Source organism: Corvus kubaryi, unplaced genomic scaffold (assembly GCF_017639235.1).
Source record: "Corvus kubaryi isolate FWS band 111438036 unplaced genomic scaffold, C.kubaryi_AGA036_p1.0 62753, whole genome shotgun sequence".
In the NCBI taxonomy this organism is placed as follows: domain Eukaryota; kingdom Metazoa; phylum Chordata; class Aves; order Passeriformes; family Corvidae; genus Corvus; species Corvus kubaryi.
In genome coordinates this window covers 1-26,781 of record NW_024581480.1, presented here as the reverse complement: position 1 = coordinate 26,781, position 26,781 = coordinate 1, and the positions used below count along the sequence as shown (strand labels likewise).

General features: G+C 59.9%; 6 protein-coding genes and 1 long non-coding RNA gene across 9 annotated transcripts; 4 read left to right on the top strand and 3 right to left on the bottom strand.

The window, feature by feature from the left end:
* Window positions 1-1,377: 1,377 nt before the first annotated feature.
* On the bottom strand, window positions 1,378-13,142 carry LOC121672539 (DNA damage-binding protein 1). Its single transcript, XM_042045217.1, has 27 exons — window positions 12,976-13,142; window positions 12,266-12,414; window positions 12,045-12,161; window positions 10,998-11,219; window positions 9,708-9,822; window positions 9,507-9,604; window positions 8,659-8,817; window positions 8,194-8,277; window positions 7,926-8,042; window positions 7,505-7,607; window positions 7,334-7,409; window positions 7,146-7,254; window positions 6,745-6,923; window positions 6,501-6,664; window positions 6,313-6,420; window positions 5,893-6,100; window positions 5,701-5,796; window positions 5,419-5,530; window positions 4,826-4,949; window positions 4,430-4,594; window positions 4,004-4,098; window positions 3,704-3,874; window positions 3,123-3,232; window positions 2,811-2,980; window positions 2,592-2,694; window positions 2,271-2,394; window positions 1,378-1,981 (listed from the first exon to the last, which is right to left on the bottom strand). Exons 1-27 carry the CDS (start codon window positions 13,034-13,036, stop codon window positions 1,898-1,900), a joined length of 3,423 nt encoding a protein of 1,140 aa, XP_041901151.1. The 5' UTR covers window positions 13,037-13,142; the 3' UTR covers window positions 1,378-1,897.
* LOC121672550 lies at window positions 11,174-12,140 on the top strand. Its single transcript, XR_006018892.1, has 2 exons — window positions 11,174-11,258; window positions 11,871-12,140. It is a non-coding gene; the product is annotated as an uncharacterized LOC121672550 (long non-coding RNA).
* Window positions 13,143-13,321: 179 nt separating the features above from the next.
* LOC121672540 (triokinase/FMN cyclase-like) lies at window positions 13,322-17,339 on the top strand. 2 transcript variants are annotated; one of them, XM_042045218.1, is made up of 18 exons: window positions 13,322-13,515; window positions 13,694-13,794; window positions 13,881-14,070; window positions 14,143-14,253; window positions 14,336-14,517; window positions 14,588-14,666; window positions 14,765-14,854; window positions 14,968-15,002; window positions 15,100-15,184; window positions 15,259-15,348; window positions 15,445-15,561; window positions 15,732-15,851; window positions 15,947-16,084; window positions 16,319-16,425; window positions 16,496-16,599; window positions 16,678-16,711; window positions 16,818-16,907; window positions 16,995-17,339. In XM_042045218.1, the coding sequence occupies exons 2-18, from the start codon at window positions 13,789-13,791 to the stop codon at window positions 17,163-17,165; spliced, it is 1,749 nt and encodes a 582-aa protein (XP_041901152.1). In that variant the 5' UTR covers window positions 13,322-13,515; window positions 13,694-13,788; the 3' UTR covers window positions 17,166-17,339. The 2 variants fall into 2 exon arrangements, with proteins under 2 accessions (XP_041901152.1, XP_041901154.1); XM_042045220.1 differs by lacking the exon at window positions 13,322-13,515 and having other exon boundaries at window positions 13,682-13,794.
* Window positions 17,340-17,773: 434 nt separating this feature from the next.
* Window positions 17,774-21,228, bottom strand: LOC121672544 (cytochrome b ascorbate-dependent protein 3-like). 2 transcript variants are annotated; one of them, XM_042045227.1, is made up of 6 exons: window positions 20,931-21,228; window positions 19,027-19,232; window positions 18,753-18,961; window positions 18,524-18,678; window positions 18,154-18,310; window positions 17,774-18,046 (listed from the first exon to the last, which is right to left on the bottom strand). In XM_042045227.1, exons 1-6 carry the CDS (start codon window positions 21,086-21,088, stop codon window positions 18,023-18,025), a joined length of 909 nt encoding a protein of 302 aa, XP_041901161.1. In that variant the 5' UTR covers window positions 21,089-21,228; the 3' UTR covers window positions 17,774-18,022. The 2 variants fall into 2 exon arrangements, with proteins under 2 accessions (XP_041901161.1, XP_041901163.1); XM_042045229.1 differs by lacking the exon at window positions 20,931-21,228 and adding an exon at window positions 20,079-20,164.
* A 96-nt stretch (window positions 21,229-21,324) lies between these two features.
* LOC121672545 (transmembrane protein 138-like) lies at window positions 21,325-22,969 on the top strand. Its single transcript, XM_042045230.1, has 4 exons — window positions 21,325-21,452; window positions 21,525-21,696; window positions 22,487-22,562; window positions 22,645-22,969. The coding sequence occupies exons 1-4, from the start codon at window positions 21,325-21,327 to the stop codon at window positions 22,755-22,757; spliced, it is 489 nt and encodes a 162-aa protein (XP_041901164.1). The 3' UTR covers window positions 22,758-22,969.
* Window positions 22,970-23,066: 97 nt separating this feature from the next.
* Window positions 23,067-24,628, top strand: LOC121672547 (transmembrane protein 216-like). The gene is made up of 5 exons (XM_042045232.1): window positions 23,067-23,329; window positions 23,519-23,620; window positions 23,703-23,795; window positions 23,953-24,154; window positions 24,245-24,628. Exons 1-5 carry the CDS (start codon window positions 23,317-23,319, stop codon window positions 24,258-24,260), a joined length of 426 nt encoding a protein of 141 aa, XP_041901166.1. The 5' UTR covers window positions 23,067-23,316; the 3' UTR covers window positions 24,261-24,628.
* Window positions 24,629-24,819: 191 nt separating this feature from the next.
* LOC121672546 (cleavage and polyadenylation specificity factor subunit 7-like) lies at window positions 24,820-26,677 on the bottom strand. The gene is made up of 5 exons (XM_042045231.1): window positions 26,634-26,677; window positions 26,439-26,557; window positions 26,199-26,364; window positions 25,935-26,108; window positions 24,820-25,848 (listed from the first exon to the last, which is right to left on the bottom strand). Exons 1-4 carry the CDS (start codon window positions 26,654-26,656, stop codon window positions 25,940-25,942), a joined length of 477 nt encoding a protein of 158 aa, XP_041901165.1. The 5' UTR covers window positions 26,657-26,677; the 3' UTR covers window positions 24,820-25,848; window positions 25,935-25,939.
* Window positions 26,678-26,781: the final 104 nt, after the last annotated feature.

The following is a 26,781-nucleotide window of genomic DNA, read 5'->3' as shown; positions in this document are numbered from 1 at the left end:
CCCCCCCCCCCCCAAACCCACACGGGGGGTCTGGAGTCACCCCAAGGTTGTCCCTTTCAGCTGGGGCGAGTGGTGGCATCCCGGCCATTCTTGCCCTGGCCGCGGGCCAGGAAAGGGGGTACCCCCAAGGCTTGGGAAGCAGCGGGAAAGGCGTCCCCCCTTCTCTCCTTTCCCACATCTGGCAAAGCTCCGGCATGGCCTCTCCCCACCCCTCCTCCTCCTCCTCCTCCTCCTCCTTCTCCTGGAGGCGCTGGGCCGCCTTCCCAGCCCTGCACGGGGACCCACGCGGCGGAGAAAGGGGCCGAGCGGAGCCGGGATGGTGGGATGCATCCAGGAGGGAGAGGGATGCTGCGGGACACCCCGCTCCAGTGACCCCCCGACCCCGCGCCCCCATCCCAGGGCAGGGAATGAAGCAAAGGTCGGAGGTAGGTAAATGATTGATCCCATAGAGCAAAGGGCACTGCTGCCTCCAAAATTCCCAATCCAGCACAAAATCCTTCCCAAGGGCTGGGATCACCCAGGCAAGACACAGCCCCCTTCCCAATGGAAGCCACATTGGGGGGGTCATGCCAGTTTTTTAGGAACCCCAGTGCAGCCATGGGAAGCTCCTGTCCTAAGGGAATGTGATCCCAAATCCCTGGGAGGCAGCTCATGAGCAGTGGCAGTGGATAAACAATGGTCCAGCCCGGGCCAGCAGCACTTTTATCCCAAAAAGAGCAGGGTGCCAACACTGCACTGGCACCAGCACCCCCAGTGTTGGTGGGAAAAGGAGAGAGCTTCCAGGATCCAGGCTGTGCTGTGCCCTGGGCCTCCCAAATTTTGGGAACAGGCTGCTCCAGGCAGGTAAACAGAGCCCGAGGTAATAAAAGCAGGAGCAGAGAGTCCACGGTCACTCCCTGCTCCCCCAGCTCTGGGAAGAGATGTCCAAATATAGCCTTCTCCCTGCGGCCTCCTCGGAGAATCCGGGATGGAAGCGGGAGCCGGGGATGCTTCCAGCACCAGCTGTCTCTGGAAGGAAGGATTTGGGAAAAACCCACACGAATGGGACTTGGGGGGCACTTAACCAGGGGTTACAGGGGAGATCCAAGCTGGGGAAGAGCATGGAAAGATCCAGATAACCCCCAAATTCCATGAGAGATGCGAAGGAGGTGGGAGACCAGGAAAACACGAGCAGCCAGAGGCTGGAAAATCCAGCTTTCCCAAAAAATTCCGTTAAAATCTGCCTCTCCAGGCACTCACAGCACCACTGGCAACCAGGTAAGGAACTAAAATTTCCTACAGATCCAAGAAAAGCCAGAAAAATGTACTTGGAAAACAGGTGTCCCTGAGATCCCAGAACCAAGGACACGGATATCACCATTCCTCAGGACACGGATCTTTCCTCTTGGACTACTTTATTTGGTAAAACTCCGAAATCAGCAACACCTTGAACTTCCCAGAACTTCCCTCTCTGAGCAAGGCATGGATCCTATGGAGACAGAGTTATCCCGCTCAGCTCCAGCCTTGGCTGCTCCTCCAGCTTTGATTCCTCTTCCAAAAAACCACAAGGAATCAAAAAAAAAAAAAAAAACCAACCAAAAAACCAGGATCAAAAGCGAAACCAAAAGCCAAAAAAAGTAATAAAATATCTAAGGACACCAGGGAAAAGGGAATTGAGGCGAGGCCATCAGATCCCGGTGGATCACCCACGGAAAGGGACAGTTCTGGGCACAGCCAAGTCCACAGAATCCATGAATCCCAGCAGGAGATGACCAACACTGCCCCAAATTCCTAACAAGCTGCTCCCCCTGTGAGATTCCGTCCCCCTCCGGCCGCTGCCGCCGGTGTTGGGCACAGCTGGGGAAGGATTCCCTTGCTCCATGAGGAGGGAAGGGGTAGGGAATGACCCCGAATCCTGCTAATGGATCCGGGTCAGCTCCTCTACGATCTTTATCAGGTCATCCACGGTGGCTTCCCTCTTCATCCCGCTTCCATCGTCGATCTGCGCAGGGAGGAAAAGGCATTGGAGACCTCGGCAAGTGCCAAAAGCCATTCCCAGATCGTTCGGGAAGGTGTGGATTTAGCGTTTCCCAGAGAGGCTGTGGCTTCCCCATCCCTGGAAATGCTCCAGGCCAGGTTGGACGAGGCTTGGAGCAACCTGGTCTGGTGGGAGGTGCCTTTAAGTCCCTTCACACCCAAACCATTCCATAACTCTACAATTCCACAATTTACCGAGCCTGGACTCCTGAGCAAGGTCCTTGAAGGATCCAAGGCCACATTCCCAAGCTCACCTGCAGGTTTGCCACCACTTCCTGCATCTTGGGCCTGCTGATGTCCAGGAAACTCTCGATCAGGTCCCCGTCGATGAATCCCGTGGCCGGTTCCGTCTTCCGTTCGGTGTGGAACGATCTCCAGGTGCCGCCGTCAAGGAGCCAAATCCACAGGGAATAACACCAGCCCTGGACGTGGTTAATGGTTGGACTCTGCGCTCTCAGAGGGCTTTCCCAACCTCAATTCCATGATTTCAGAGGGCGCCAGCAAACCCGCTCCCACCCTCTCCAGCCGGTAAACCCCACCCGGCGCCGGCTCCTGGCTGGAATGCCAAAGGATATAAGGAATGCTCAATCTTCCCCACGCTCTTGATGACTTTGTTGAGCCTATTCTGCATGTCCAGGAGCAGGTTGTACCAGCTTTCCGACAGGGATGTCACCAGGCCTGCACGGGAGTAACGGACACGGGGCTCGGAATGCGGCACAGGGTGGAGCTGGATGAGCTTTCCAACCCAAAGTATTCCAAGATTCTGCAGGGAATCCTCAGGGCCTGCTCCTTACCGATCATTCCATTGACGGTGCCGAAGAGCACGGATCCCTGGGTGGGCGTGGAAGTCTCTCCCAGGTTCTGCATGACCAGGGATCCGTGGCAGAAGACATTGACGAACTCTCCCAGGTGGGATAATCCCACTTCCTGCAGGTGCTGCCGCTCCTCGTCCGTCGTGGCCGCGCTGGAATCCCAAACACTCTGCTCAGTCCCGGATGGGGGCACTCCAAAGCTATCCCTTGCTCCCAAGAGCTGGGAATGCTCCTCCAGTTTTCCTCAAGATCCTATCACCCCATCCCATCCCCAATCCATCCCATCCAGCTCACCTGTCCTTCTGGCACACGAACAGATTGAAAGCGTTCTCCGCTCCCAAGAAATTATCATCATCCAGGATCTCCACAGCGCTCATCCAGTTTGGATTGAAATCCCGGGCAATCTGCAAGGGGCCAAGAGGGAACACGCTGTGTCCAGGTGGCCTGGCCTGAGATCCTGCATGCTCATCCCACCCCACACCAATATTCAGGAACAACGTGGGATCCAGCCTGTCCCTCTCTGCTCCAGGAAGCAGCTGAGCAGGAAAGGCACTCCTGGAGATGGTCTTGCTCCAAGTGGCACTTGGATAACATCCTGGGAAAGCGTGGAGCAGCCCGTGCCAGAGGCACTCCAGCAATTTAAACCCCCATTCCAAGTGGACACCAGGCATCCCAGATGGCACCTCCCACCCGCCAGGCACCAGCTGCTCTTCCCACAGCCAGTTCCCTGGAAACGGAGGGATCCATCCTTCCAGAAACCACGGGGATCTGTGTCAAACCTTATCCAGCCAAGCCAAACTCCTCCTTTTATCCCCTCCAACACCGCTCCCTGTGCCCAGAGCTGTCAGAACGGCTTCCCAGCGCCGCTTCCGCACCTCCTCGAAATTCCCTTCCATGGGTTTGTAGGCCAGGAGCAGCACGGAGCGCATGAGGTCTCCCACCAGGATGAAATCCCCCTTGGTTTTCAGGTACAGGGCCATGATGTTGTTGTAGTGGTTGCATTCCGTGCGCAATTCCTTCTCCGCTGTCCACTCGTACAGGCGGACCTGCGGGATGGGACACGGATCGGGATACTCCACGTGGGGGCTGGGATGTGCACCCTCAACCTGGCTCACATCCACATCCACAAACATGCTTCCAAAAAAAGTCAGGGTCAGGGTCAGGGTCATGTTTACCGTGCTGTTGATGCTGGCTAACAGCTTCCCATTGAATTCCACCATGGAATACACAGCTCCCTTGACCTCCTTCTCAGCCAGGCTCTGCAGCTTCCCTGGAATAAAGCTTGGGTTGTTTATCCCAAGGCTGGCAAGTTCAGCTGAGCTGTCCTGAACTTTGCCTCCCAAAAAACTCTCTCTGAGGGGGAACAAGTGCCATGGGAAGCAAATCCCAGAATCCAGGGCTGGTGAGGGATTCCTGGGCTTCTCTAGGAGATGGGGGGGGGTGGGGGGAAGGGAACACAGAACCTACAGATCCTGACAGCTGATTCCTTGGGAAAAACTGCCTGCTCCTGGGACACAAGCTCTCCAGGGTCTGAGGAGTTCATCCCTGATCTCCCACCAAAACCAGCGGGATTTTTCCCAGTGAGAACACCTCGTTCTTACCATCGGAGTAGTGGAAGACGACGATCCGGCCCTGCTTGGGCTCCGCTTCCTCGGGATACACCATGGCAGTGCCGACGATGAAGTAGGTGTTGGGATCCTTCCCCAGCTTGCAGGAGACCAGGCTGAGGGCATACTCATTTTGCAGGAATTGGTGAGCATGGAGCACTGGGGGAAAAAAAAGCAGGAAAGGAAGGAACAACTGGCATCCCAAAGTCCTTGAAGTGAAAGCTTAAGACACATCCTAGAGATTCCCTGTCCTATTCCCCACCACCTCGTGCCATCAAAAATTGCTATTCCCTAAATATGGCTGATGTTCCTCCAGGAAAATGCTTTGGCTGAAGCTCCCCTGGGCTTCTCCAGGATGGGAAGAGCTGGATCTTGGGATGGGACAGGTACCTTCGAAGGTGTGCTGGTCTATGATGAGCAGGTTGTGCACTTCCACCTCCTCTCCGAAGGATGTCTCGTGCGGAGCCGTGCTGCTGGAAAACAGCTTGCTGGTGCTCACGCTGCTGGACAAGGCCTGGGAAACAGGAAAATCCGTCACATCCCAGTGCTACTCGGGATATCCACAGAGCTCCAGGCAGCCGGGGAGCAGGAAAAGGGATGGAAGAGCAGGTGGAGTGAGGAATGAGTAAAGGGACACACTCCCTGCTCCTGCAGGGCTGAGTGATGGTGTTGATATGAGTTTACACTCTGTGTAAACTGCTGTGGCTGCCAGAGCCAGATCCTTGGGAAAGGGAAAACCTTGGAGACCACACAGAAGCCTGGATGGGATACGGAAGGAGCAGCGCCCAAAAATAAAGAGGGATCAGGTGGAACAGTGGCTGTGCCACCCCCTTGGAGAGATCCCACCAACCCATTCCTGCCCAGCTGAGGAACTGGACTGGACTCACAGCTTTGGAAGCTCTGGAAGGGAGGACCATGAAGGAAAAGCCGGATCAGGAATTCTGATCCCCACAGCGCAGGGATGACCCAGCCTGGGATCTCACCTGGGTGCTGGCGCTGGGTCTGAGCGCCGTGGTGCCCCCGCTGGCATCCTGCACCTCGATCCGGCTGGAGAGCACCCCGAAACACTGGGATACCTCTTGGTAGCAGATTTTCCTGTGGGATAAACAGAGCCATGTGGCTGGGAGAGCCTGGAAAGGCCATTCCAAGAGCTCTGGAACAACAAGGGCTGTTTGTTTGCTCCTGGGATGGCAACGTCACCCCAACCCTCGTCCCATGCAGTGGAGCACCCGGATCCCAGGAATCCTCATCCCAGGAATCCTCACCTGGGCGACTCGTAGAGGGGAACAGTGCGGATGTGCAGCTTCTGGATCTCATCAATGGTGCCGATGGTCAGGGTGCTGTTGTTGGCCAAGGCCAAACTTGTGGGGGAAAAAATCATGGAAAACACGGGGTGAAAAGCCAGGACCTCCCACTCCTCCATATTCCTCAGGTACAGGAAATCGTGGCAGACTCACCTGTCAGGATATCCGTCGGAATTGAGGGGGCACATGTAGTTGACCTCCTTGAGGTTGACGTTGGAGAAGACCAGCTTGTGGTTGCTGCTGTAGATGACGGTGGGGCGGTCGGAGCAGGCGAACACGTTGGTGGTGGACAAGGAGCGGAATGTCCTCAGCACGGTGGGCTGTGTCCCCAGGGTCACCTTCTTCCTGTCACTCAGCAAGCCTGGATTCAAAGGGAGAAGGGATTGGGATCTGCCACACCACCTCAGGGAAAAACAGGAGTGTGGGTAAGCACATCCCACATTGAGGAATCCATCTCCTTCCTCCAGCGTGCTGGAGGAATCCGCCAGCCCTCAGCCAGTCCCATCTGAGCATGAGGCTGCGAAAGCAAGGAGGATCTTTCCCAAGAAACTGGAAAGGAAAGGAAAAGGTCACCTGTCTCAAGGCTGAGGCCGAAGTAGAAGAGAGCTCCGTCCCCCAGGGCACACAGGAGGTAGTGGCTGCTCTCGAAGGTGGTCATCAGGATGGAGCGAGGGATAATCTCTGTGGGAAGCAGGAAAAGGGATGGATGAGGTCGCTCAGGACCCGGCCAGTGACCCCTGCCACCCTTGGGAGGCTCCTACCTCCTCCCAGCATCTCCTTGTGCAGCAGCTCAAAGGACGGGAGCTTCAGGATGCGGGCGGAGATGTCGGTCCAGAGCCCGATGGCGCAGAGCGGGGACATCCCGTTGGAGTCTCCCAGGGGGGTGATGTCCAGGCAGGCCACCTCGTGCTCCATCTCCGTGCAGCTGCGAGGAAGGAGGGTGGACAGGTGTCCGCCTGGATCCCAAATCCCAGCATCCCCAGAGCCCTCAGGATGTGGGCTCACCTGATCTGCCGGAGCTCCTGGGGCCGGATTTCCAGGTAGTACAAGGCCCTTCCCACGGCCACCACCACCTGGTTGCTGTTGCAGGAGGCGACGCTGATGTTCTTCCCGTTGGGCTCTTTCCACTCGCTCACCAGGGATTTGGGCTCCTGGCTGACCAGTCGCACTGAGGCAGAGGTGATCTGGGAAGAAAGATGGGAAAAATAATGGAAAACAGCATTTCCAAGGCGGGTGGCACAGCAAGAACCTTCCTCTTTCCATATCCCTTAGAAACATGGACCCAGGATCCTGTTTGCTGATCCCATCGGATCTCAGGGAAGCACTCTCAACCCCTACCCTGGATAAGTCACGATCCAAGTGGCACCAGGAGAGCCAAATCCACATATTCCTTGTGCTGGAATTACCTGGATCAGCTGCTGATGCGCCACATTGCCGCAGAAAAACGTCTGCTGGTCATCCACAAATCCCGTGAGCTCCGTCTCTTCCACTTCCTCTCCGTTCAACATCAGAACCCTGAGCAGGGAAGGGAATTCCCATTAATTCCTGCTCCAACACAGGGCTGAGAGCCTGGATCAGCTCATCCCACCTTTACCTGGTCTGGCCAACAAAGGACAGCACCAAGGTGTTGTCTGTCTCCCGGTGCGGATCCGACCTCAACGGCCACAACCCTGCAACAAGGAGGCCACAAATCCTCACAATTCCACATCCCAGCCTCATCCGTGCCCACCACGTCCCCTCTCAGGCTGTGGAACACCTCCCACACCTTTAATTCCCGGCAGGTCGATGCTGGCGTGCTCGTGGATCCCGATGCCGTTGCGGATGATCCGCAGCGATCCCTCTTTGAAGGCCCCGGAGCAGGTGACCAGCTGAGGGAAAAGCACATGGACTATACCAGCTGTGGCTGGGAAGCTCTCCCACTCCTCTCTGGGATCATGGAAATGGGGAACCCATTCTAGAATCATGGAATCCTGGAATGGTTAGGGTCGGAAGGGACCTGAAAGATCCACCAAGGCCAGGCTGGACGGGGCTTGGAGCAACCCGGTCTAGTGGAAGGTGTCCCTGCCCATGGAAAGAGATGATCCTTAAGGTCCCTTCCAACCCAAACCATTCTGGAATTCTATGATTTTATGGACACACCCAGCCAAAAATTCCCAGCAGCGAGGAGGGAAAAGCAGGAATGTTACCTGGCCTTGGCCTTGCCTCTCCAGGTCCACCACACACATGTCCACGATGGGCCCGAGGTTGGTGAAGGTCTCCATGGCCACCACGTAGGATCCCTGCTCGTTGCTGTCCACGTTGAGCTGGGAATAAACACTGGGATCACTTTTTGCCTTTCAAGGAGCAGGACGGGGAAAGGGCAGGCAAGGGGAAGATGGGAAAATGTATCCGCATCTCCAGGTTTTGATGGAAATCCAGTCCTGTGGGAACACACGGCCAGGAGCTGCCACGTACCTTCACGAGCTGGGAATCTCCAAGCCTGGAGCCAACGAACACCACGCCGTTATCCAGGTAGGTCAGGCACTCAGCAATGGATGTCTGGGAAGTGAGAAGAGGCAGGTGGAATGTGGCATGGAAAGGTCCTGGCACACACGCACACCCTTCCACCACTAAGCTGTTACCCAACAGCAAAACCCCGGGCGTGGGAAGGGGATTTGATCCCTTCGTAAATCCCAGAGTCCAAGCTCCTCCCAGTGCAAGTACCAGGAAAAAAAAAACCGGGAAGATGGTGTAAAAAATGGGAAGAAAGTGTCAGTAAGTGCCCACAGGGAATTTCCCAGCCACCAACAGTTCAGGGCTGTGACAAATGTGAAACATCAACACCCCCTGCTCCAAAATTGCCACTCAGCCCTAAACGGAGCCTTTCCCAACTTGGGAGAATCCCAGGCAAGTGCCAGGGATGGCCCAGGTGATTCCTACCTCTCCCAGCAGCTCCACACGCAGGTCCTTCAAGGTGACAGTGCCGTCCATCTGCTCCTCCTTCTCCAGGAGCAGCATGAAGAGCCGCCCTTCCATGTCTCCCAGCAAATACCGGGATCCGTTGGGATCCACGCGGTTGTGGCACACGATGGTGCTTTGCTGCAGGGAAAGCAAGGAATTCTAGGATTCCACTGGAACAGCCCCAAACTGGTCCCCAGAAGGTCTGTGCAGGTAACACACTCCCAGCTCCAGGATCCCACATTCCCCATTCCAGAGCCCCAGGAGCAGACTGAGACCTCGAGGCACCAATACTCCCATTTTTTCCCCCAAGGCTTTTAGCCTGTCCTTATTTCCATCTTAAAGGGACCTTTGAATGGCAATTCCAGCCCTCTTTCAGCTCAGAGCAGCACCTCAGCCATGCCATTGGTGCTTCCTGCTCTGATTAAACGTGGGAAGTGGCCTGTTATTCCCAAAAAACCCACAAGCCCAATTGCTGTCCCAAAATCTTTAAGCCTTTTCTCCTCCGGACAAGTCTCCAAGAGGCTCATCCATGTTTTCTACTGCCTGAAACGAAACCAGGCTCTGCCCTGGAACTGTACCCAGACCATGCACTAATTCCTAATTAGTCCCATTCCCTGGGGCCCAAACTAAATTCCAAGAACTCCACAGAAAGTGGAAGCACACAGGGATCATGGATGTCCCTCAGCGACCGGGAAGCCCAAACCTCTGCAAGTCCAAGTAAGTGGCGCTGTTAGACCACACCTGGGACAAGAGAGGTTGGAACTCCTGGCTGGAAGGCCTGGGAAAGGCGGGATTTTTTGGGATGCAGCAGCCCTGCATCCCCTCACCTTGATGATGGGAGGAGCGATAGCCAGGTATTTATCGCCGTTGTGGTAGGTGATGGATTCCTGCCCGATGATGATGGCACCTCCAAAGGGCTCCGGCACTGCGGGACACACAACAAACATGAGAGATCCCATCTGGAAAAATGCAGCCATCCAGCCTGGAAAAACCACAGGAAGATCTTTCACAGACAAGGTCATCCCAACCTGCGATGACCATGGAGGCTTCGGCCTCCACGTTCTCCTGCTTCCAAGGGCCTTTGTTGAATTCCTTCTCCCGCAGGGACACCTCGTATGTCTTCACGTGGCGGCCCTGGGGGTCCTGCAAGAGAAGGCACAGGTGGATGAGATTCCAGAAGTGAGGAGATTCCACCTCATCTCCTGCAAAAACACCATTCCAGGGAGCTGCTGAGGCTTCCCACCTCCTCATCGCCCCTCACATCCACACGGCACCATTCTCCCAGGTTTGCCACATATAAATAGTCCCCCGAGGAAATCCCTGTGCCAGAAAAGACTGGGAAGTGTTTTTCCACTGTTTTACAACTGATTTCCTGGGATTTGTGTTCCTCTGACAACCTGGGAACAAGTGGCACTATGGAATATCACCTCTTCCTCCAGCTCCTGCAAACGTTCAGGAATTCAGGGGTTTTTATCATATTCCCCCCTGGTTTCAGAACTTCCCAAAAATTACCCCAGCCTCTGCTGTCCTATTCAGACCAAATCCTGGGATAATGGGTAATAAATGGAGAAAGAATCAAGGAAACAGCTTGGAAACATCCTGCTCTCCCCAGGCAGGGATCGAAACAATCCAGAGCTTTATGACTCAGAACTGACATCCTGCTCCTGCTCCAAGGATCCAAGTTGTTTTGACATGGAATCCTGGAACCATTAAGGTTGGAAAAGCACTTCTCCAAGTGTTCCCCCAAACTCCAGCTGTGTGGTGAAAAAGTGGTTTCTTCCCTGCAGGAAGTTTGGGGGGGATCCAGCAGTGCCCAAACAGGGAATAACGGAGCCGCTGCTGGCGTGGGATTTCAGCTGAGCCGGGCATAGCCTGGAATTTAACAAAGGAAAGCTAATCCCTTGCTCAGTCAGCACGGGAAAGGCTCTTTGGATCAAAGCAGGCATCCGGATAAGGCCTGGAATGCTCCCTGCGTGAGGAGCCAGGTGATGGAGAGGTTACAGATCCTCGTATACACCTGGAGTTGCCTCCCAAAAATACCGAGCAAGTCGTTGCCTTGTTTTTTAAGGAAAGGCTCAGGCCTCGCTACGGAAAATGACTGGTTCTGGATCTGATCCACTCGCTGGAAAGATCCCTAAGCCCCTCCTGGGGGTTCAACATGGGAGCACTCCCATCCAAGGCAGAGCTGCCCAGGAATCCTGAGGGAAAGCGTTGCTTCCTCTCTCCCAGAGCTGGACCTGAAGGAGCTGGACTCATCCCTCAGTCTGCCTTCCAAAAAACCTTTGGAAAACCTTGGTTATCCGTGGATAAGCAGGCACCTGGTAGACGAAGCAGATGGTGGGAGCTTGGCAGCCGTAAAGGAATTTCACGTCGATGACCTGGAGCTCTTCCAGGCGGATGTTGAAGGCTTTTAATTCCTTGTTCTCCCGATCCAGGGGGATGACCTTGAAAAGGCCGTCATAGAGCCGCAGCCCGATCATCCGGCACTCGGGATCGATGATCCCGATGATCCCGGTCTCCGAGGGGCGGCCAATGCGATCCTGAAGGAGAATTCCACGGAGAGGGGAAAGAAAAAGGTGGTAAGTGCCAGGAAATTTTCCCTGAAAAACAGGGACAGGGGTTGCCAGCCCTTAGGTGAGGAGTGGCTCCTTGCAACACTTCCCAACGGGCTTGAGAATTCCGGCTGGGAAGCCACCAAGGCTAAGGAGGAGATGCCTTTCCAGGTGCCATGCCACACACCTTCACCACAAATTCCCACAGGACTCATTTCCCAGGGAAAATTCAGCCTCACAAGGAGTTTAGGCTTTAATTTCCCCTAAATTTAATTTGTTATTCCATAAACTCTCCCCAGAATTTGCTTGAATCCATAGGGACAGGGCTTGGAGCATCCTGGCCTAGTGGAAGGTGTTCAGGGCAAGGGGTGGAATGATGATCCATAAGTCCTGTCCATCCCACACCACTCCAGGATTCCACATGTTGGTTTAGATGGGATATTGGGAAGAAATCCTTCCCTGAGAGGGCGAGAAGGCCCTGGGATGGATTTCCCAGAGAAGCTGTGGCTGCCCCATCCCTGGAAGTGTCCAAGGCCAGGTTGGACGGGGCTTGGAGCAACCTGGGAGAGTGGAAGGTGGAAAAGCTTTAAGGTCTCTTTTCCAACCCAAACCATCCCAGAATTCCATGAATCCTCACAGAGACCAAGAGTAACTCTGGAGACATCCCGTGGCTGCAGCTTAGCCATCCCAGATCCAGCAGCTGGCAAGGAACCACCAAGGGAACAACCCAAATCCCACCCGCTGCTGCACCAGCAAGGCAAAACCATCCCTAGGGAAGGGAATTCCCATTCCAGGTGCTGCCTTCCCCCTCACCTGCACGTTCCCATGGGCACGGGTGATGATGTCGATGCTATCCCCATTCTGCTTGTATTCCAGGATGCAGGCATTGTACTTGGCTGTCAGGATGAACAGCAAATCCTTGCTCTCCCCCTGCCCGAAAAAACCCGGATGATGCAAATTCCAGAGGGGTTGGACGTGCCCATCCCACCCCGTCCAGGTGGGCACGGCTCCATCCCTGCTCTTCCAACACCCACCTTGGGGCGGAAGAGCTCCATGACGGCGGTTTTTCCGTACATCCCCACTTCCTTGACGGGCCGGAGCCCCTCGGCCGTCACGACGTAAATCTCCAGCCGGGTGTTCTTGGCAATCAGCAGGTTCAGGTCCTCCGCAGAGGTGAAGTGTCCTGGGAAAAGCAGGAAGGAATCCCAGAGGAGGGATCAGCTGGCACCTCGGGGTGCCGGACTGCACTCCCACAGCCTCCCTGGAGCATCCCAAAATCCCAGCACGTTCCTTCCACGGTGCCCAGTGCTCTCAGCCAGCTGCTTTCTCTCAGCCCGCACTCCTTGTTTTTCCCCAGGAATGCTCTTCCCACAGTCTTTTCCCAGGAATTCTCATTCCCGGGGTCTCTTCCCACCACGCCCAGCACTCCCAGGGCTCTTGGGGCTCCCGCAGCTCCCCCAAATCCCACTGCCTCTCACTCCTATTATGGATTTCAGGAGCACTTTAATCCTCCCTCTACCCCAAAATCCCCCGGTACCCCAAAACCCACCCGTGACCCCCAAACCCCGCCCTACCCCAAAACCTTCCCTATACTCCCAATCCCCTCCCGGTGCCCCAAAACCCCCCCAGCGCCCCCCGGCACCTCCATCCCCCCCCCGTGTCCCCCGTACCCCGGTACCCCATAACCGCCCTCCCACGTTCCCCCCAAAACCGGGTGTTCCCGTCACCCCCCGCCCCGCGGTACCGGTGACGCAGCCATTGACGGCCGTCGGCTTCTGCGCCGTCACCACGTAGTTGTAGGACATGTTGGGGGAACCGGGGGGTCCCGGGGGGGTCGCGGGGGAAACCGGGGGGGAACGGGGAGCGCGGCCTCTCCGCCGCCGTCGCCGCCACTTCCGGGAAGTGGGGACACTGGGCCGCTCTAGCCCGCTGAGGGGACACGGGAGGAGCAGACGAGACGGGCCGCTCTAGCCCTCTGGGAAGACCGCGAAGAGCAGATGAGACGGGCCGCTCTAGCAAGCTGGGAGGACCCTGGAGAGCAGACGAGAGGGGCGACGGGAGGACCCTGGAGAGCGCAGGTGTGGAGGGGGATGCGCGGGGGATCGCCCCCAAAACCCGCGGGATCCGCGCTGATCCCCCGAAGGGAGGGCCCCGCTTGGGAGGATGCAGCCCCCTCCCAGCTCCCCGCAGCTCTGTGCCCCGCGAAACCTGGGGCGGGGGGTCCCCACTGTGAGGGGGGAGCGTGGATCCGTCCAGGGCCTGCGCTGAGAGGAGATCCCTGAAGGTGGGAGTCCCCCCATCACAAAACAGAGGCGTCCCTATTTGGAGGTGGTCTCTCCCTGATTTCCCATCCCACAAGGCGCTCCCTGCCTGGGGGGGGGGGTGTCCCTATTTGGGGACAACACCAACGCCAGCTCCCCGTTCCCACCAGACACTCCCATCTCACCCCACTCCCTTCCCAGCCCCGCCTCTCCGGACCGCTGTCCCTTCCAGCCTGGACCTTGCCCTCTCTCTGGACAGATCCCATTCTCGGATCCGAGTGCTGCGCTCCGCTCCCATGGAGGTGAGCCTGGAGCGGGGGGGGTTGTCATTCCTGTGGGGTTGGCATTCCTCCTTTTCCTATCCCACCGCCCCCTGTTTTCCCCCCAGGTCTCCAAAAAACTGGTGACGACCGTGTCCGGCTGTGCCGACGATGCTCTGGCTGGGCTGGTGGCCTGCAATCCCGGGCTCCGGCTGCTCCAGGGACACCGGGTGGTCCTTCGGGATGACCTGCCAGCCATCCGTGGCCGTGTGGCCCTGCTGTCCGGAGGGGGATCCGGCCACGAGCCCGCGCACGCAGGTGAGACCCCCCGGCCCCACCTGTATCCCCCCCCCCACGGCCACGGTTCCGAGCCCGCCTCCCGCTCCACAGGCTACGTCGGGAAGGGAATGCTGACTGGAGTGGTGGCCGGAGCCGTGTTCGCATCCCCATCCGTGGGCAGTGTCCTGGCGGCCATCCGGGCCGTGGCACAGGCCGGAGCAGGTTGGGAACACACCGGCCTGGAGCTTTGGGGTCCCCCCCTCCAGTGCTGCATCATTCCCGTTGCCTCCACATGCATCCGCAGCTGGGATCCTCCTGATCGTGAAGAACTACACCGGGGACCGGCTGAATTTCGGGATGGCCCTGGAGCGGGCGCGGGCTGAGGGGGCCAACGTGCAGATGGTGGTGGTGGGCGACGACTGCGCCTTCACCACGCCGGGGAAAGCCGGCCGCCGCGGGATCTGCGGCACCGTCCTCATCCACAAGGTCCTGCCGGGATCCTTTGTGGGGATTTGGGGAGTTCTGGCGGGTCGCTCACCCGCTCTGCCCGGGGCAGGTGGCGGGAGCTCTGGCCGAGGCGGGAGCGAGCTTGGATGAGATCGTGGAGAAGGTGACGGCGGCTGCCAAAGCCGTGGGTGCGTTGCGTTATCCTGTGGGAATGCTGTCCTGTGTCCCCCAGCCCCTGAATCCCGAAATTCCCCCCGGGTTTAACGGAGCATTCCCACCTGCACAGGTACCCTGGGTCTCAGCCTGTCTCCCTGCAGCATCCCGGGATCCAAGCCCTCGTTCCAGCTGGCTGAGGACGAGATGGAGCTGGGGCTGGGTGAGGAGCAGCCCCTCCGCGTCCCCCTCGGATCCCCGGAGGGTCTGAATACCCCTGTCCCCCCTGGGGAGGCATCACCAGGGTTGGGATGTGACGCGGCCCTGTCTCCACAGGGATCCACGGCGAGGCTGGAGTGCGCAGGATGAAGGTGAGGAGGCAATTCTGCTGCTTCCTCCCCATTCCCAGATCCCCCCTATTCCCAGACCTCCGCACTCTGCTCTTCCCCTGCTCTGTGTTCCCTCCAGGTGCTGCCAGCGGATAAGGCTGTGGAGACGATGCTGGAGCACATGATGGATCCATCCAACTCTTCCCACCTGTCCCTGACCCCTGGTGAGCCCCCCCGGCCCCTCCGTGCTCCCCCAAATCCTCCGGATCCCAGTCTCATCCTGCCACCCATCCTGCAGGATCCTCCGTGGTGCTCGTGGTAAACAACCTGGGTGGATTGTCCTGCCTGGAGCTGGGAATTGTGGCTGGAGCTGCTGTGCGCTGCCTGGGTGAGTGCAGGGGGGAGCTTGGGATCCCATTCCCTGGCTCCAGCTGCTCTGGAATTCCGCTCTGGAATTCCCCCGCCTCGCTCCTGGATCCCACAGAGAGCCGAGAGATCCGCATCGCCCGGGCCTTGGTGGGATCCTTCATGACGGCGCTGGAAATGGCCGGAGTGTCCCTCACCCTCATGCGGGTGGACGAGGAGCTGGTGGGGCTGATCGGTGAGTTCCCAGTGGGAATGTGGCCTGGGATTGGGGCACGGGCGTTGCCAGGTGCTGGGTGACGGGACACGAGGTCAGTGGGATGTCTGGGAGTGGAATTCCTGGCTGCTGGATGTGCCAGTAAGGATCCAATGGCATCCTGAGCCGCCACATGCCTCTGGCTCTTCCAGACGCCAAGACCACGGCCATGGCATGGCCCAACGTTCCCACGGGACCGGCAACCACCCGGAGAGAGGAGGTGCCAGCACCGATGGAGGGACCCAGGAAGCCACAGGATGAGCCTGGAATTGGTACAGAGCTCCCGTCCCTTGTCACACACCCCACCCCCCCGCCCCGTGCCTCAGTTTCCCTTGGGAACGTGCAGGGATGCATCTCCTCTCTGCAGGACCTGGCACGGTGCGGGTGCAGCGGGTGCTGGAGCGGGTGTGCAGCACCTTGCTGGATATCCAGGATAAGCTCAACGAGCTGGATCGGGGAGCTGGTGACGGGGACTGCGGCCACACGCACGCCCGGGCAGCCCAAGGTGGGTGTGGGGGCCGTTATCCAGGGAATTGTATCCCCATGGCACCTCCTGGGAGCGGGCAGTTCCCCAGGACATCCCTTCTTGGGATTAAGGAAGCCTGGGGTGCTCCTTCCTAGAATTGTATCCTGGAATGTCTCTGCATCCAGTGCCACTGAGGGCTGTCCCTGCTTGTCCCCACGAGGGACAGGGGACTCCAGGGCCACCCCCATCCTGTTGTCCCTTCCATCCCCACAGCCATCCGGGAATGGATGCGCTCCCGGCCGCCTCCGGCCGCCCCGGCCCAGCTGCTCTCCGCCCTGGCTGATGTGCTGCTGGAGCAGATGGGAGGCTCCTCTGGAGTGGTGAGTGGGAATGGGAATGGGAATGGGAAGGGGCCGTGTTGCCAGGATGGGATTGATGGTATTCCCAAAGCTCTATGGGCTCTTCCTGACGGCGGCCGCCCGGAGCCTGCAGGGCCGCAGCGAGTCCCCGGCATGGGCTGATGCCATGGACGCCGGGATTGAGGCCATGCAGAGGTCAGTGCCGGGGGCTGTGGAATCCCAATCCCCCCTGGGAATCCCAATCCCCCCTGAATTTCCCTGCATCCCGCACAGGTATGGAGGAGCCGCGCCAGGAGACCGGACAATGGTGAGTGCCGGGAGAGCCCGGGAGCCAGGAAGGCTTCCAGGAGGATTCCAGGGAGTTCCCACCTGGCCTCAGCACCGACTCCCAGCCTGATTCCCGCTTTTCCCAGCTGGATTCGCTGTGTGCAGCCGCGCAGGCTCTGCATGCCCTGCGCAGTCCCGGTGCCGACCCGCTCCGGGTGCTGGCAGCTGCTGTTCAGGTATGGAGAGCTGGGAGCTGAGATGGTGGGAAAATTGGATGGGAATCCCTGCTGTTACCCTGGAAAACACCCTGTTTTCCCTGGCAGAGCGCGGAGGCGGCAGCGGAGGCCACCAGGCACATGGAGGCCGGGGCAGGCAGAGCCAGCTACATCCGCTCATCCCGGCTGGAGCAGCTCGATCCCGGGGCTGTGGCAGTTGCAGCAGTGCTGGGAGCAGTGCTGGAGGGGCTGCGGGACCCCCTGGAGGCCCCCCACTGATGACAGGGATGCGTATCCCAAAAAATCTGTGTCCCTTCGTGGGGATAGAGGCGTGTATCCCAATAAACCCTCATGGCACCCCACGTGACTGGGAAGCGTATCCCAATAACCCTTGGGGTTCCTTCAAGGACGTGTTTCCCAATAAACCTTGGGACGTGGCCCCCCATAACCCCACTCTGGTGACCAGGAAGTGTATCCCAAAAATCCTTCGTGTTCCCCATGCTGGCTGGGAGCGGCGGGATGGTGGAATTTGGGGGTGTGGGGGTGCCCGCTGTTGCTCCAAGCTGGGAAGGGAGATGGGAACAGGGATCCTGTGACTTAGGGAGAGGAAGGAAGCCTGGGGTGTGGAGGGGAAACCACAGGGCTCACATGGCTCTGGGCACGGGGTCTGGGGGGGGGATCCTAGGAAAGGGACAAAGGAGAAGCAGGGACGGGGCAGAGCATGATCCCAAATCCCGTGGGGTGACCACAGGGAGCTGTCCCGTGTCCCCAGGGCACCAGTGAGGACAAGCCCTTGGAAGGAGCAGCTTGGCTTGGCTCCCAAGCTCCCACCTCTCCCAGCCCAGCTCCCAGGCCCTCCCTTGTCCCCAGGGATTTGAGTGCCGGAGCCCTGCGGAAGCCAGTGCTTTATTCCATGTCCGTGAGATCCCTGAGTGGCTCCACCCTGAGCCGGATCCTCTGGAGTGGGAGTGATACGGATGCTCCTCTTCGTCCCAGCGAGGCTCCGGCAGCTCCAGCTGCAGCAATGAGGGATGGCACTGGGAAGGGCTGGGGTTTGGCATGGCCCGGGATCCAGGCAGGAGCTGGCACGTGGAGGCACAAGGATGCAGCTTGGGAGTGCTGGCAGATCCCTGGGATCAGCGCTCGCTGGAGAGCAGGGGCTGTGGGATACAGGGATGAGCCTCAATCCTTCCCCACCCTCGGGGCTGTGCTGGGGGGGGGCAGCTTCCCAGTCCGGCTTCCCAAATCCACCCAGCGCATCCCGTACCTGGCGGGAGTCCGGGGAGTCGGAATCCGGGCGCTTCCAGCTGGGCCTGGCCAGGGCAGCCACCACCAGCACCCCAAAAATGAGGATGAGGAGCCCCAGGGTGTTGGCAAACACAGCCTCAGCCGGCAGGAGCTTGTACGCCGTGGTCCCGTTCTTCCTGGAGCGGGGAAGAAGGGCTGGGAATGTTCTGGACGTTACCCAAAACCCCCCTAAGCCTGCAGGGAAGTGTGCAGGGACCCACACACCTGAGGGAGGAAGCGCTCAGTTCCCTTTGCTCCGAGCTGGCCGCTCCCAAATCCAGCCCAAATCCCCATGCCGAGCTCCCCTTTCCCTGTGGGGAATCTTCCCGAGCCCCCCCCCCGACTCTCACAGGCTGAAGAAAAGCTTCTCGTTGATTCCTGACGCACAGGAAGCCACGGACAACAAGAGGATGGTGGAGCCGAAGAAAACATGGATGGGCTTGTAGAGTGCCCGGAGCCAGGCAGGAGCCCAGGGAAGCAGGAATGCTCCAAAACCCGCCGCCCACTGCAGGAAGAGAAGGTGAGGCTGGAAAACTCAGGATGCTGGAGGGTTTGGGGGATCTAGGGAGGCTCTCCCACCTGGCAGGAGAAGAGCAAGACAGTTCCCAGCCCCATCCAGCTGTGCAGCGAGTACATGTTGGGCGTCCCTTGGGAATTATGGAAGCAGAACACGGCTGCCAGCCCCAGCACGGTCAGGATGAACGCTCCCAAAGCCAAGCTGCCGTGCAGCACCTTCCAGGGAAGCTTGGGGCCGCTCCAGGTGTTGGGAATGCGGTAAACCAGGGCGGCTGTGGGGGGGGGAAAAAAGGTGAGGAAGGAGCCATGCCGGGATCCCCACGCTCCCTGAGCTCACCTGCGCCGTAGAGCACCACCAATCCCGTCACCATCAGCACCGGGTGCCAGTTGAATGTCCGGGAGCTGCCGTCCAGGGAAAAGCCCCCGCGCCAGTGCTGGCACCAGGTGCCCACCATGGCCACGCAGAGCAATCCCAGCGTTCCCAGGAAGGCGCAGAAGGGCAGGAAGGGCACGTCCAGCATGGCCGTGGAGCGGTGGTGGCACCTGTGGGCGAGCGAGGAGCCGGCTCAAGCTCCGGATGCAGTCCCGGGGAGGAGCCACGGAAAGGGGAACTGGGAGCCCCAGTAGGGTGTAGGGGGGCAGCTGTTTCCCAGTCTGGGAAAGGTGACAGGCATGGAGCTGCTTCCCAGCCACGGATGGTGCCCCAACTGCTTCCCAGCCTGGGAATGGTGGGCAGGGATGGATCCAGGATGGTGGCACCTGGGGATGACTGAGGTGCCTGTTGGGGCTCTCCGACATCTCCAGGAGGAGCCACGGAAAGGGGAACTGGGAACCCTGAGGGGATGACCAGAGTCCAGCTGTGGCCTGGACTGGGAAGGAGAGCAGGGGTGGGACAGGTCATGCAGAGCCGAATTCCCGGGCACAGCAGCCCAGGGAATGGCAGCGAGGGGCTCCCGGTGTCACCTGTCATGGTCCCCCTGGCAGGAACCCGGCCGCACTCATTTGCATGCGATTTGCATGTGATTTGCATGTGCCCCCAGAAATGGGTATTTCTGTCCCCTCCGAGGGCGGGGGATGTCCCGACACCCTCAAATCAGCTGCCTCGCGGGACATAGACACAGGAAAAGGGTGGAGACACGGGGCCCTATGGTTCCCCGAAATCTGGGACACAGAGACTCATGGATCTCCCAAATCTGGGACACTGGGTGCCATGGCTCCCCGAAATCTGGCAACACATGGCTCCACAGCTCCCCCAAACCTGAGGCTCCCCTGGACCTGGGGACACAGCGCCCGGCCCCGACGCCACCCAAACCCCAGACCAGGAAGTCCCTCGGCCCTTCCCGATCCCGGAGCCGCCCCCCACCTCCCGCCCCAACCCCGGGGCCGTACCTGGGCCCCTCCGCCCCCTCCTCCTCATTGGGCGCCGCCATCTTGGCGGGCGCCGCTCTGCCCGCTCATCTCTATGGTTTCCCCGCCCGCTCCAATGTGCCACCACCGAGGGGAGCGGCGGCCAGAGCGGCCCCCGCGGGTCCTCCAGCTTCCGCTTCCGCCCTGACTTCCGGCTCCGGCGGCAGTTGCCATGGGGACCAAGATGGCGGTGGCGGGTGAGCGCCCGGGGCGGGGGGGCGCGGCGGGGACCCACCGGGACCGGGACCCTCGGCACCCAGAGGGGTTTGGGCGTATCGGGGGGGCGACCCCGGGAGCGGGGTGGGTGTCAGGGACGGGGGAGAGGGCGGCGAGAGGGGGCTCGGGGGCTCTGCAGTGGTGGCTGTGGGAAGCGGGGGAGTGACGCGGAGTCCGGGGGGGGCAGAGAGTGACCCCTTATTTCCCATACCCAGCCCTTTTCTCCTCCGTATCCAGCCCTTTTCTCCTCCGTATCCAGCCCTTTTCTCCATGACCACCTCTTCCCTCCCCGTTCAGGTCTTCCCCCCCCGTTCCCAGCCCTTTCCCCCCCCTTGTGTCCATCCGTTTCCCGCTCCCATGTCCAGCTTCTCTTCCCCCCCAATTCCAGCCCTTCCCCCCGCCCCGTTCAGTTCTTCCCCTCTCCGTATCCAGCCCCCTTCCTCCCATTTCCAGACACTTTCCATCCCTTTCTAGCCCATTTCCCCCCGTCCAGCTCCGTGTCTCTCCCTCACGGAATTCAGCCCCCGGCGCAGCCCTGTTCCCTCCGTCCCTTTCCAGCCAGGATGTTCCAGGGGGGGTCTGTTCCCCTGGGATATGTGTGCCACGAGGAGACTGTACCTGCTCCCGTGTCCAAAAATTCGTGTCTGTCTCCTCACTCCTCTCCCCGTCCCTCGAGCAGGACATGCCCAAACCTGCTCTGAACTGCCCATGGAGCTGGGAACGGCCAGGAATAACCTGCCTGGATACTGCTCCTTGGGACTGCACGTCTCCCTCATCCCTGGATTTCCTCACGTGGGGATTGGGGTGGATTTGAGGGGGAAGGAAGAGACCGAACTGGGCAGGAGAGAGAGCACACGGCTCGTTGGGTTTTCCTGGTTCCTGGGATCCATCCCAATCCCTGTGCCTTCCCTGCAGGTCCGGGGTGTCGGGAGAGGCCCCGCTGAGCCCCCCCCGCAGCGCCATGATCCGTTGGGAATGCTGGGGCTGAGGGCTCCGAGCCCCAGGAAGGAGGATGCTCCAGCCCAGCAACTACAGCCTGGTGCTGTTCCTGCAGTTCCTGCTGCTCTCCTACGACCTCTTCGTGAATTCCTTCTCGGAGCTGCTCCGCACGGCTCCGGCCGTGCAGCTCGTCCTGTTCATGTGAGTGCCGGGAAGGTGGGGCAGCAGGTCTGGGAGATCCAGGACCCCAAAATCCCTCTGTTTTCCCGGCAGCATCCAGGACATTGCCATCGTCTTCAATGTCATCATCGTCTTCCTCATGTTCTTCAACACCTACGTTTTCCAGGCAGGATTGGTCAACCTCCTCTTCCATAAGTTCAAGGGAACCATCCTGCTCTCCGCAGCCTACCTGGCGCTCAGCATCTCCTTCCACATCTGGATTATGGTAGGATGGGGTGGGCACAGCTGCTGGATTCTCCGAAGGGATTTTTCCCTGACCCCCGGCTTCCCGCAGTCCTTTCTCACCGTCTCCCCACAGAAGGTGTCCCATTCCATGACCCCGTGGTTGGCATCAGGCTGGAAGGGTCCTGCCCAATCCCAGCCCCATCCCAGCTCATTCCCCAAGGGCTGTGACCCATCAGAAAATCCCAGCTCATTCCCTAAGGGCTGTGACCCATCAGAAAATCCACCTTCCCCAGGGAAAGCCTGTGCTAGCAGCTCCTGATTCTTCTGGGATTAATCCCTGTACCTGGGGGCAGGCCCCTCCCTTCCCACTGCTCCAAGGGCTGTCCAGGCTCCTGGGTCTGTCCTGGCAGCCTCTCCCCCTTTTCTTTCCCAAATAAACTCCTTCCTGGCTCCTTCCCAGTGGAGCAGTTCCCATCCCCAGGACACCTCCTGGAGTTGCCCCCATCCTGCTGCCCTGGAGCACGGGGAATGTTTTGGGGGGTCAGGAGCCACAGCAGCTGTTCCAGTGCTGCCCACGCCATCCGGGCAGGGGATTTGCAGGGATTTGCAGGGATCTGCAGTCTGAAGCCGGAATAGGTCCTGGCTCAGTGCCTAAATCCCCTGAGCTGCTTAACCTTTGCGGTAGGGAGCTTCCCAAACTTCTCCAGGTGTTATTCCTGGCTTGATGTCCCTCCATCCTGCTCAGAACCTTTGGAATGGGGTGATGGGTCTTGGTGGGGGGCTCCCCAAAACTGCTCCAGGGGTTATTCCCGGCTTTCCAACCCCCTCAGAACCTGCGCTGGCGCGACTCCGGCCGCTTCATCTGGACTGAAGGCCTCCAGACCCTGTTCGTTTTCCAGAGGCTGGGTAAGGACTCCCGGGATTGGGGTGGGATCCCGCACCCTTTGGGGGTGCGGGGGGCCCTCTCTCATCCCCAAATTCCCTGCAGCGGCCGTGCTCTACTGCTACTTCTACAAGCGGACAGCTGTGCATCTGGGAGACCCCCTCTTCTACCAGGATTCACTCTGGCTCCGCAAGGAATTTGCCCACTTCCGTGGCTGATGGATCCCCAGAATCCCCTGGAGTCTCTTTGCACCCCACAGGCTCTGTTAGGGTCGGCTCTGGCTCATCCTTCCTCTGGGGAGCAGTCCTTGGGATTTTGGGAGTCAGTGGGAGGCTTGTGGGGCATCCCTGCGTTTCAGCGCCACAGCCTCAGTTGGGACTGGAATGTTTCTGGAAACCCCAAAGGAATAAATCGGATGTGTTTTCCAGAGGCTGCCGGCTTTTTGTGCCCACCCACTGTCACGGCTGCACTCCCAACATCCTTATGTCGTAACCCAGCTCAGCGCTGCGCTTGCAGCCGCAAAACGGGGATATTCCCGTCTTCCAGTGTGGGATTCTTATCCCAATGGATCGGAGGGGGCGTGGTTTGGAGGGACGGGGACGCGAACCGGCGCGTCGGCGATCAGTCCTCCGACCATAGAGAGGTGCGGGTAGAGCGGCGGCGCGCGCGCGCGCGCTGCCAAAGCATCGCGAGACGAGGAGGGGATGGAGCGGCTCCGCGCCCGCAGCGCCCCCGTGCGGACGAGCGCGGCGGCGGCGGTTCCCATGGAGATGGAAGATGGCGCCCAGGGGTGGGAGCGGGACTGGGGGGTGAAACGGGGAATTCCGGAGAGCACGGGGGGTACCGGCAGGAACCCGGGCTGGGAGCGGCGCTGGGAAAGGGGCTGGGGGGGGCCCAAGGCGCTGCAGGGCTCGGGAGACCGCGCTGCCATGGCCGCCCCGTGCGCCCCCCCCCTCACGGCCGTCCCGTGTCCCCTCAGGCCGCCATCGCTCCTCGGCTCCGCTGCAGGTCCTGCTCTTCCTCAACGGCTGGTACTGCGCCACATATTTCCTCCTGGAAGCGTTCGTGTTCGTGTACAAAGGTGAGTGTTTCTCTCCAGAGCTCTTCCCGATCCCGGCGGGATGGGCAGGGATGTGGTGCTGAGGGCGGTGCCTTTCCTGCAGTGCTGCTCCTGCCCTATCCCGTCTCCAACTTGGTGGTGGACGTGGTGCTGCTCCTCCTCTACCTCGGCATTGAGGCCACGCGCATCTTCTTCGGTGAGTCCGCCCGAATTCCAGAGGCTCCACAGGGAGTGCAGAGTCCTGGGACACCCCTGAAACCCGTCCCTGCCCACGGGAACGGGGTGTTTAATTTCCCTCCCCACCCAAAACCCTCCGTGATTTCCGTGATCTGATCCCACCCTGTGTTCCACAGGCTCCAAGGGGAACCTGTGCGAGCGGAAGGTGCCGCTGTCCCTCAGCCTGGCACTTACGGTGCCGGCGGCCGTGCTGGCCGTGTACTACCTGCTGCTCCAGACGTATTCCCTGCGCCTGGAAGCGTTCCTGAGCGCCATCCTGCTTCTCTTCTACGGCCTGGAGCTGCTCCTGGGCTTCCTGGCGCTGCTCTCCTTCTCCAGGTGCCGCATCCCGGGAGCTGGGGGACGCGGCGCGGGAGCTGCCAGGTTGGTTTGGCACCCGCACATCCCTGTCTCTGTCCTTTTCCACAGCACGGATCCCTACTGAGGACACGGCCCGGGGACACAGGGAAGCGCCACCCCTGCCAGCTTCACTTCCCAGCCCCGGGAAGGGGGAGGATCCCACTTTTCCCGCTGCCCGTTTCACCTGCTGCCACCTGGACACATCCCTCCCGCTTTTCCTGCTTCCCGCCTCACGAAGGGACCTGCTGCCACACGGATTCATCCCTCCCTTTTCCCACTTCCCACTGCGCTCACTCCCCCCCTGGACACAGCCCTCCCACCTTTCCCACTCTCCACTCCACCTGGCCTCACTCCTCAGAGCTTGAGCCAGCTCAAGGTATGAAGAATCCTTATTTTTTTCTACGACCTTCCAGAAAAATTCACTATTTTCCAATAAATATTTATTTTTACCTGGTGCCCGGGAATGTGGGTCCCCCTGGGAATGCTCAGGTGCTTCCAGCACCTCAGAGCCGCTTTGGGAAGCACAGGAGCCCATCGGAGGAGGAAGAGGGTGAGGGACAACGGGTGCAGAGACCTCCCCAAATCCCTCCCATTATCCCTCACTATCCCAAATCCCACCGTAGGAAGGCAACAGGAGCGCTGTATAAAAGACTGACAACGTCATCCGAGTTTATTACACAATTCCAACCTATCCAAAGACAAATCTAATCACTGCGAGCAGGAGGGGCGGCGCCTCGCCGGGGCTTCCAGGGATTTGCTCTGCAATTTGGGGGGGAATTTTTTCCCCCCTCCACTATTTGGAAGGAAACTAAAAATCTGTGGCGGTAAGTAAAAAAAAACCCGGAGCTCTCCCGCCGAGCGCTCCCACCTCGTGGGGCTTGGGAAAATTGGGGTGGTTTCTCCTGAATTTGGGTTATTTCAACTTAAAAAGACTTCCAGGGCCTCGGTTTTTCCCACCCGGGGGTGATTCCAGCCCTGGAAGTCACCCAGTGTGTCCCGGCTCATCCCGATCCTCCTGGGCTCTCCCTCTCCTGCTTGGGATCCCGAGGGGACACGAGGGGGTCACAGCCTGCCCTGCCTCTTCCGCTTCCTCTAAAACAAGGAAGGCTCTGCGGGAGAGGCCGGAACTGCCATTTGGGTGGGAATGCTGCTGTGGGGAATGTCGGGATAGAGGAGAGGGTGACCCCCGGCCCAGCTCCAGCCCCTTTTTCCCAGCTCCTGGAGGGTGAGGGGGCAAAGAAGGAGCATGGCACAGTGTCCCGCTGGGGCGATGGGGACAGGAGTGTCCCCAGGCAATCCAGAGGATGGCACATGGCTCCTGATCCCGGGATCGGGAGCTGTGCATCTCCAAGCCCCCAAGCTGCACGGGGAGGGCTCCGTCCCCTCCGTCTCCCCCCCCCGGGCTGGGAAGGGCTCACAAACCTCCCTCCATGGAGTAAAAGCACCATTTCTCTTTGGGTCCGAGTGTCCACGGAGCGGAGCGGGATGGCCCCAGGAAGCAGCAGCAGCAGTGAGGGGGTTCCCAAGGCCACGAGGTGCGGGCAGGGGTCCCGCCCGGAGAGGGCTGGGGGTAGCGGGAAAGGGGCCAGGATGGGGCAGAGCGGCCTCGGGCACGGCGTCCTGGTCGAGGTGAGGAGATACGAGTCCATTAAAAACCACTTCCTGCCAAATTCCTGCCAGGAGAGAGGAGAGGAGAGCAGTGGTCGGAGCGCCCTTCCCTCATCCCTCAACGCCTCCAGGGGATTCCCGAGCCTCCCACCTGTCTCAGTGGTGCCGGTCCCTGTCTCTGTCCCTGTCCCGATGCCGCTCGTGCTCCCGGCTCCGCTCCTGGAAATAATCCTCGTGCCGATCGTCGCTGTGGAGCAGATCCCGGTGCCGCCGGCTGCTCTCACGGGACCGGCTGGGAGAGCGCTCCCGGGATCGGTGTCTTTTCCTTTGGGAAAAGAGGAGGCAAAACCCAAAGGGTGACCCCTTAGTCGCTCACCTGCGGGAAGGTTCCCGTTCCCTGGATCCAGGGGGATACCTGGAGCTGCTGCTGGAGCTGCTGCTGTAGGATTTGGCCTCGATTCCATGCAGGCAATCCTTGAGGGAGGAGAGGAGGACGCGGCACCGCTCGTCGCTGGCCACGCGCGACTGCTTGATGACGGCGATGGCCGTGAGCAGCGTCTCGATGGCGTTGCTGTAATCCCCTGGGGGAGCGGAGCAGGGGGTCAGGAATGGGAATCCATCCCGGGACGGGGGGCACGAGGGATGCGGGAAGTACCTGCGCTGGCGCCGGACACCGCCTTGGAAATGGCGCTGCTGGAGATGGCGCGGTTGCGGTTCATGATCTCCTCAAACTCCCCTTCGCTCACGGCCGGGATGGGCGGGCCCAGCTCCCGGCTGTCGGCACAGCGGGAACGGGGGGGTCAGCAGGATCCTCCCCGAGCACCCCACCCCCCATTCCCGCCTGGCTCACCTGCTGTGGTTGTAGGGAGCCATGGCCTTGCCGTAGGTATCTGGGGGGGCCCCGGGGGGGGGGGGGGGGGGGGGGAAGGGGGGGGGTTGGGGGTGGGGGGGGGGGGGCACGGCCCCCGGGGGGGGCACGGCCAGGGGCGGGGGCAGCC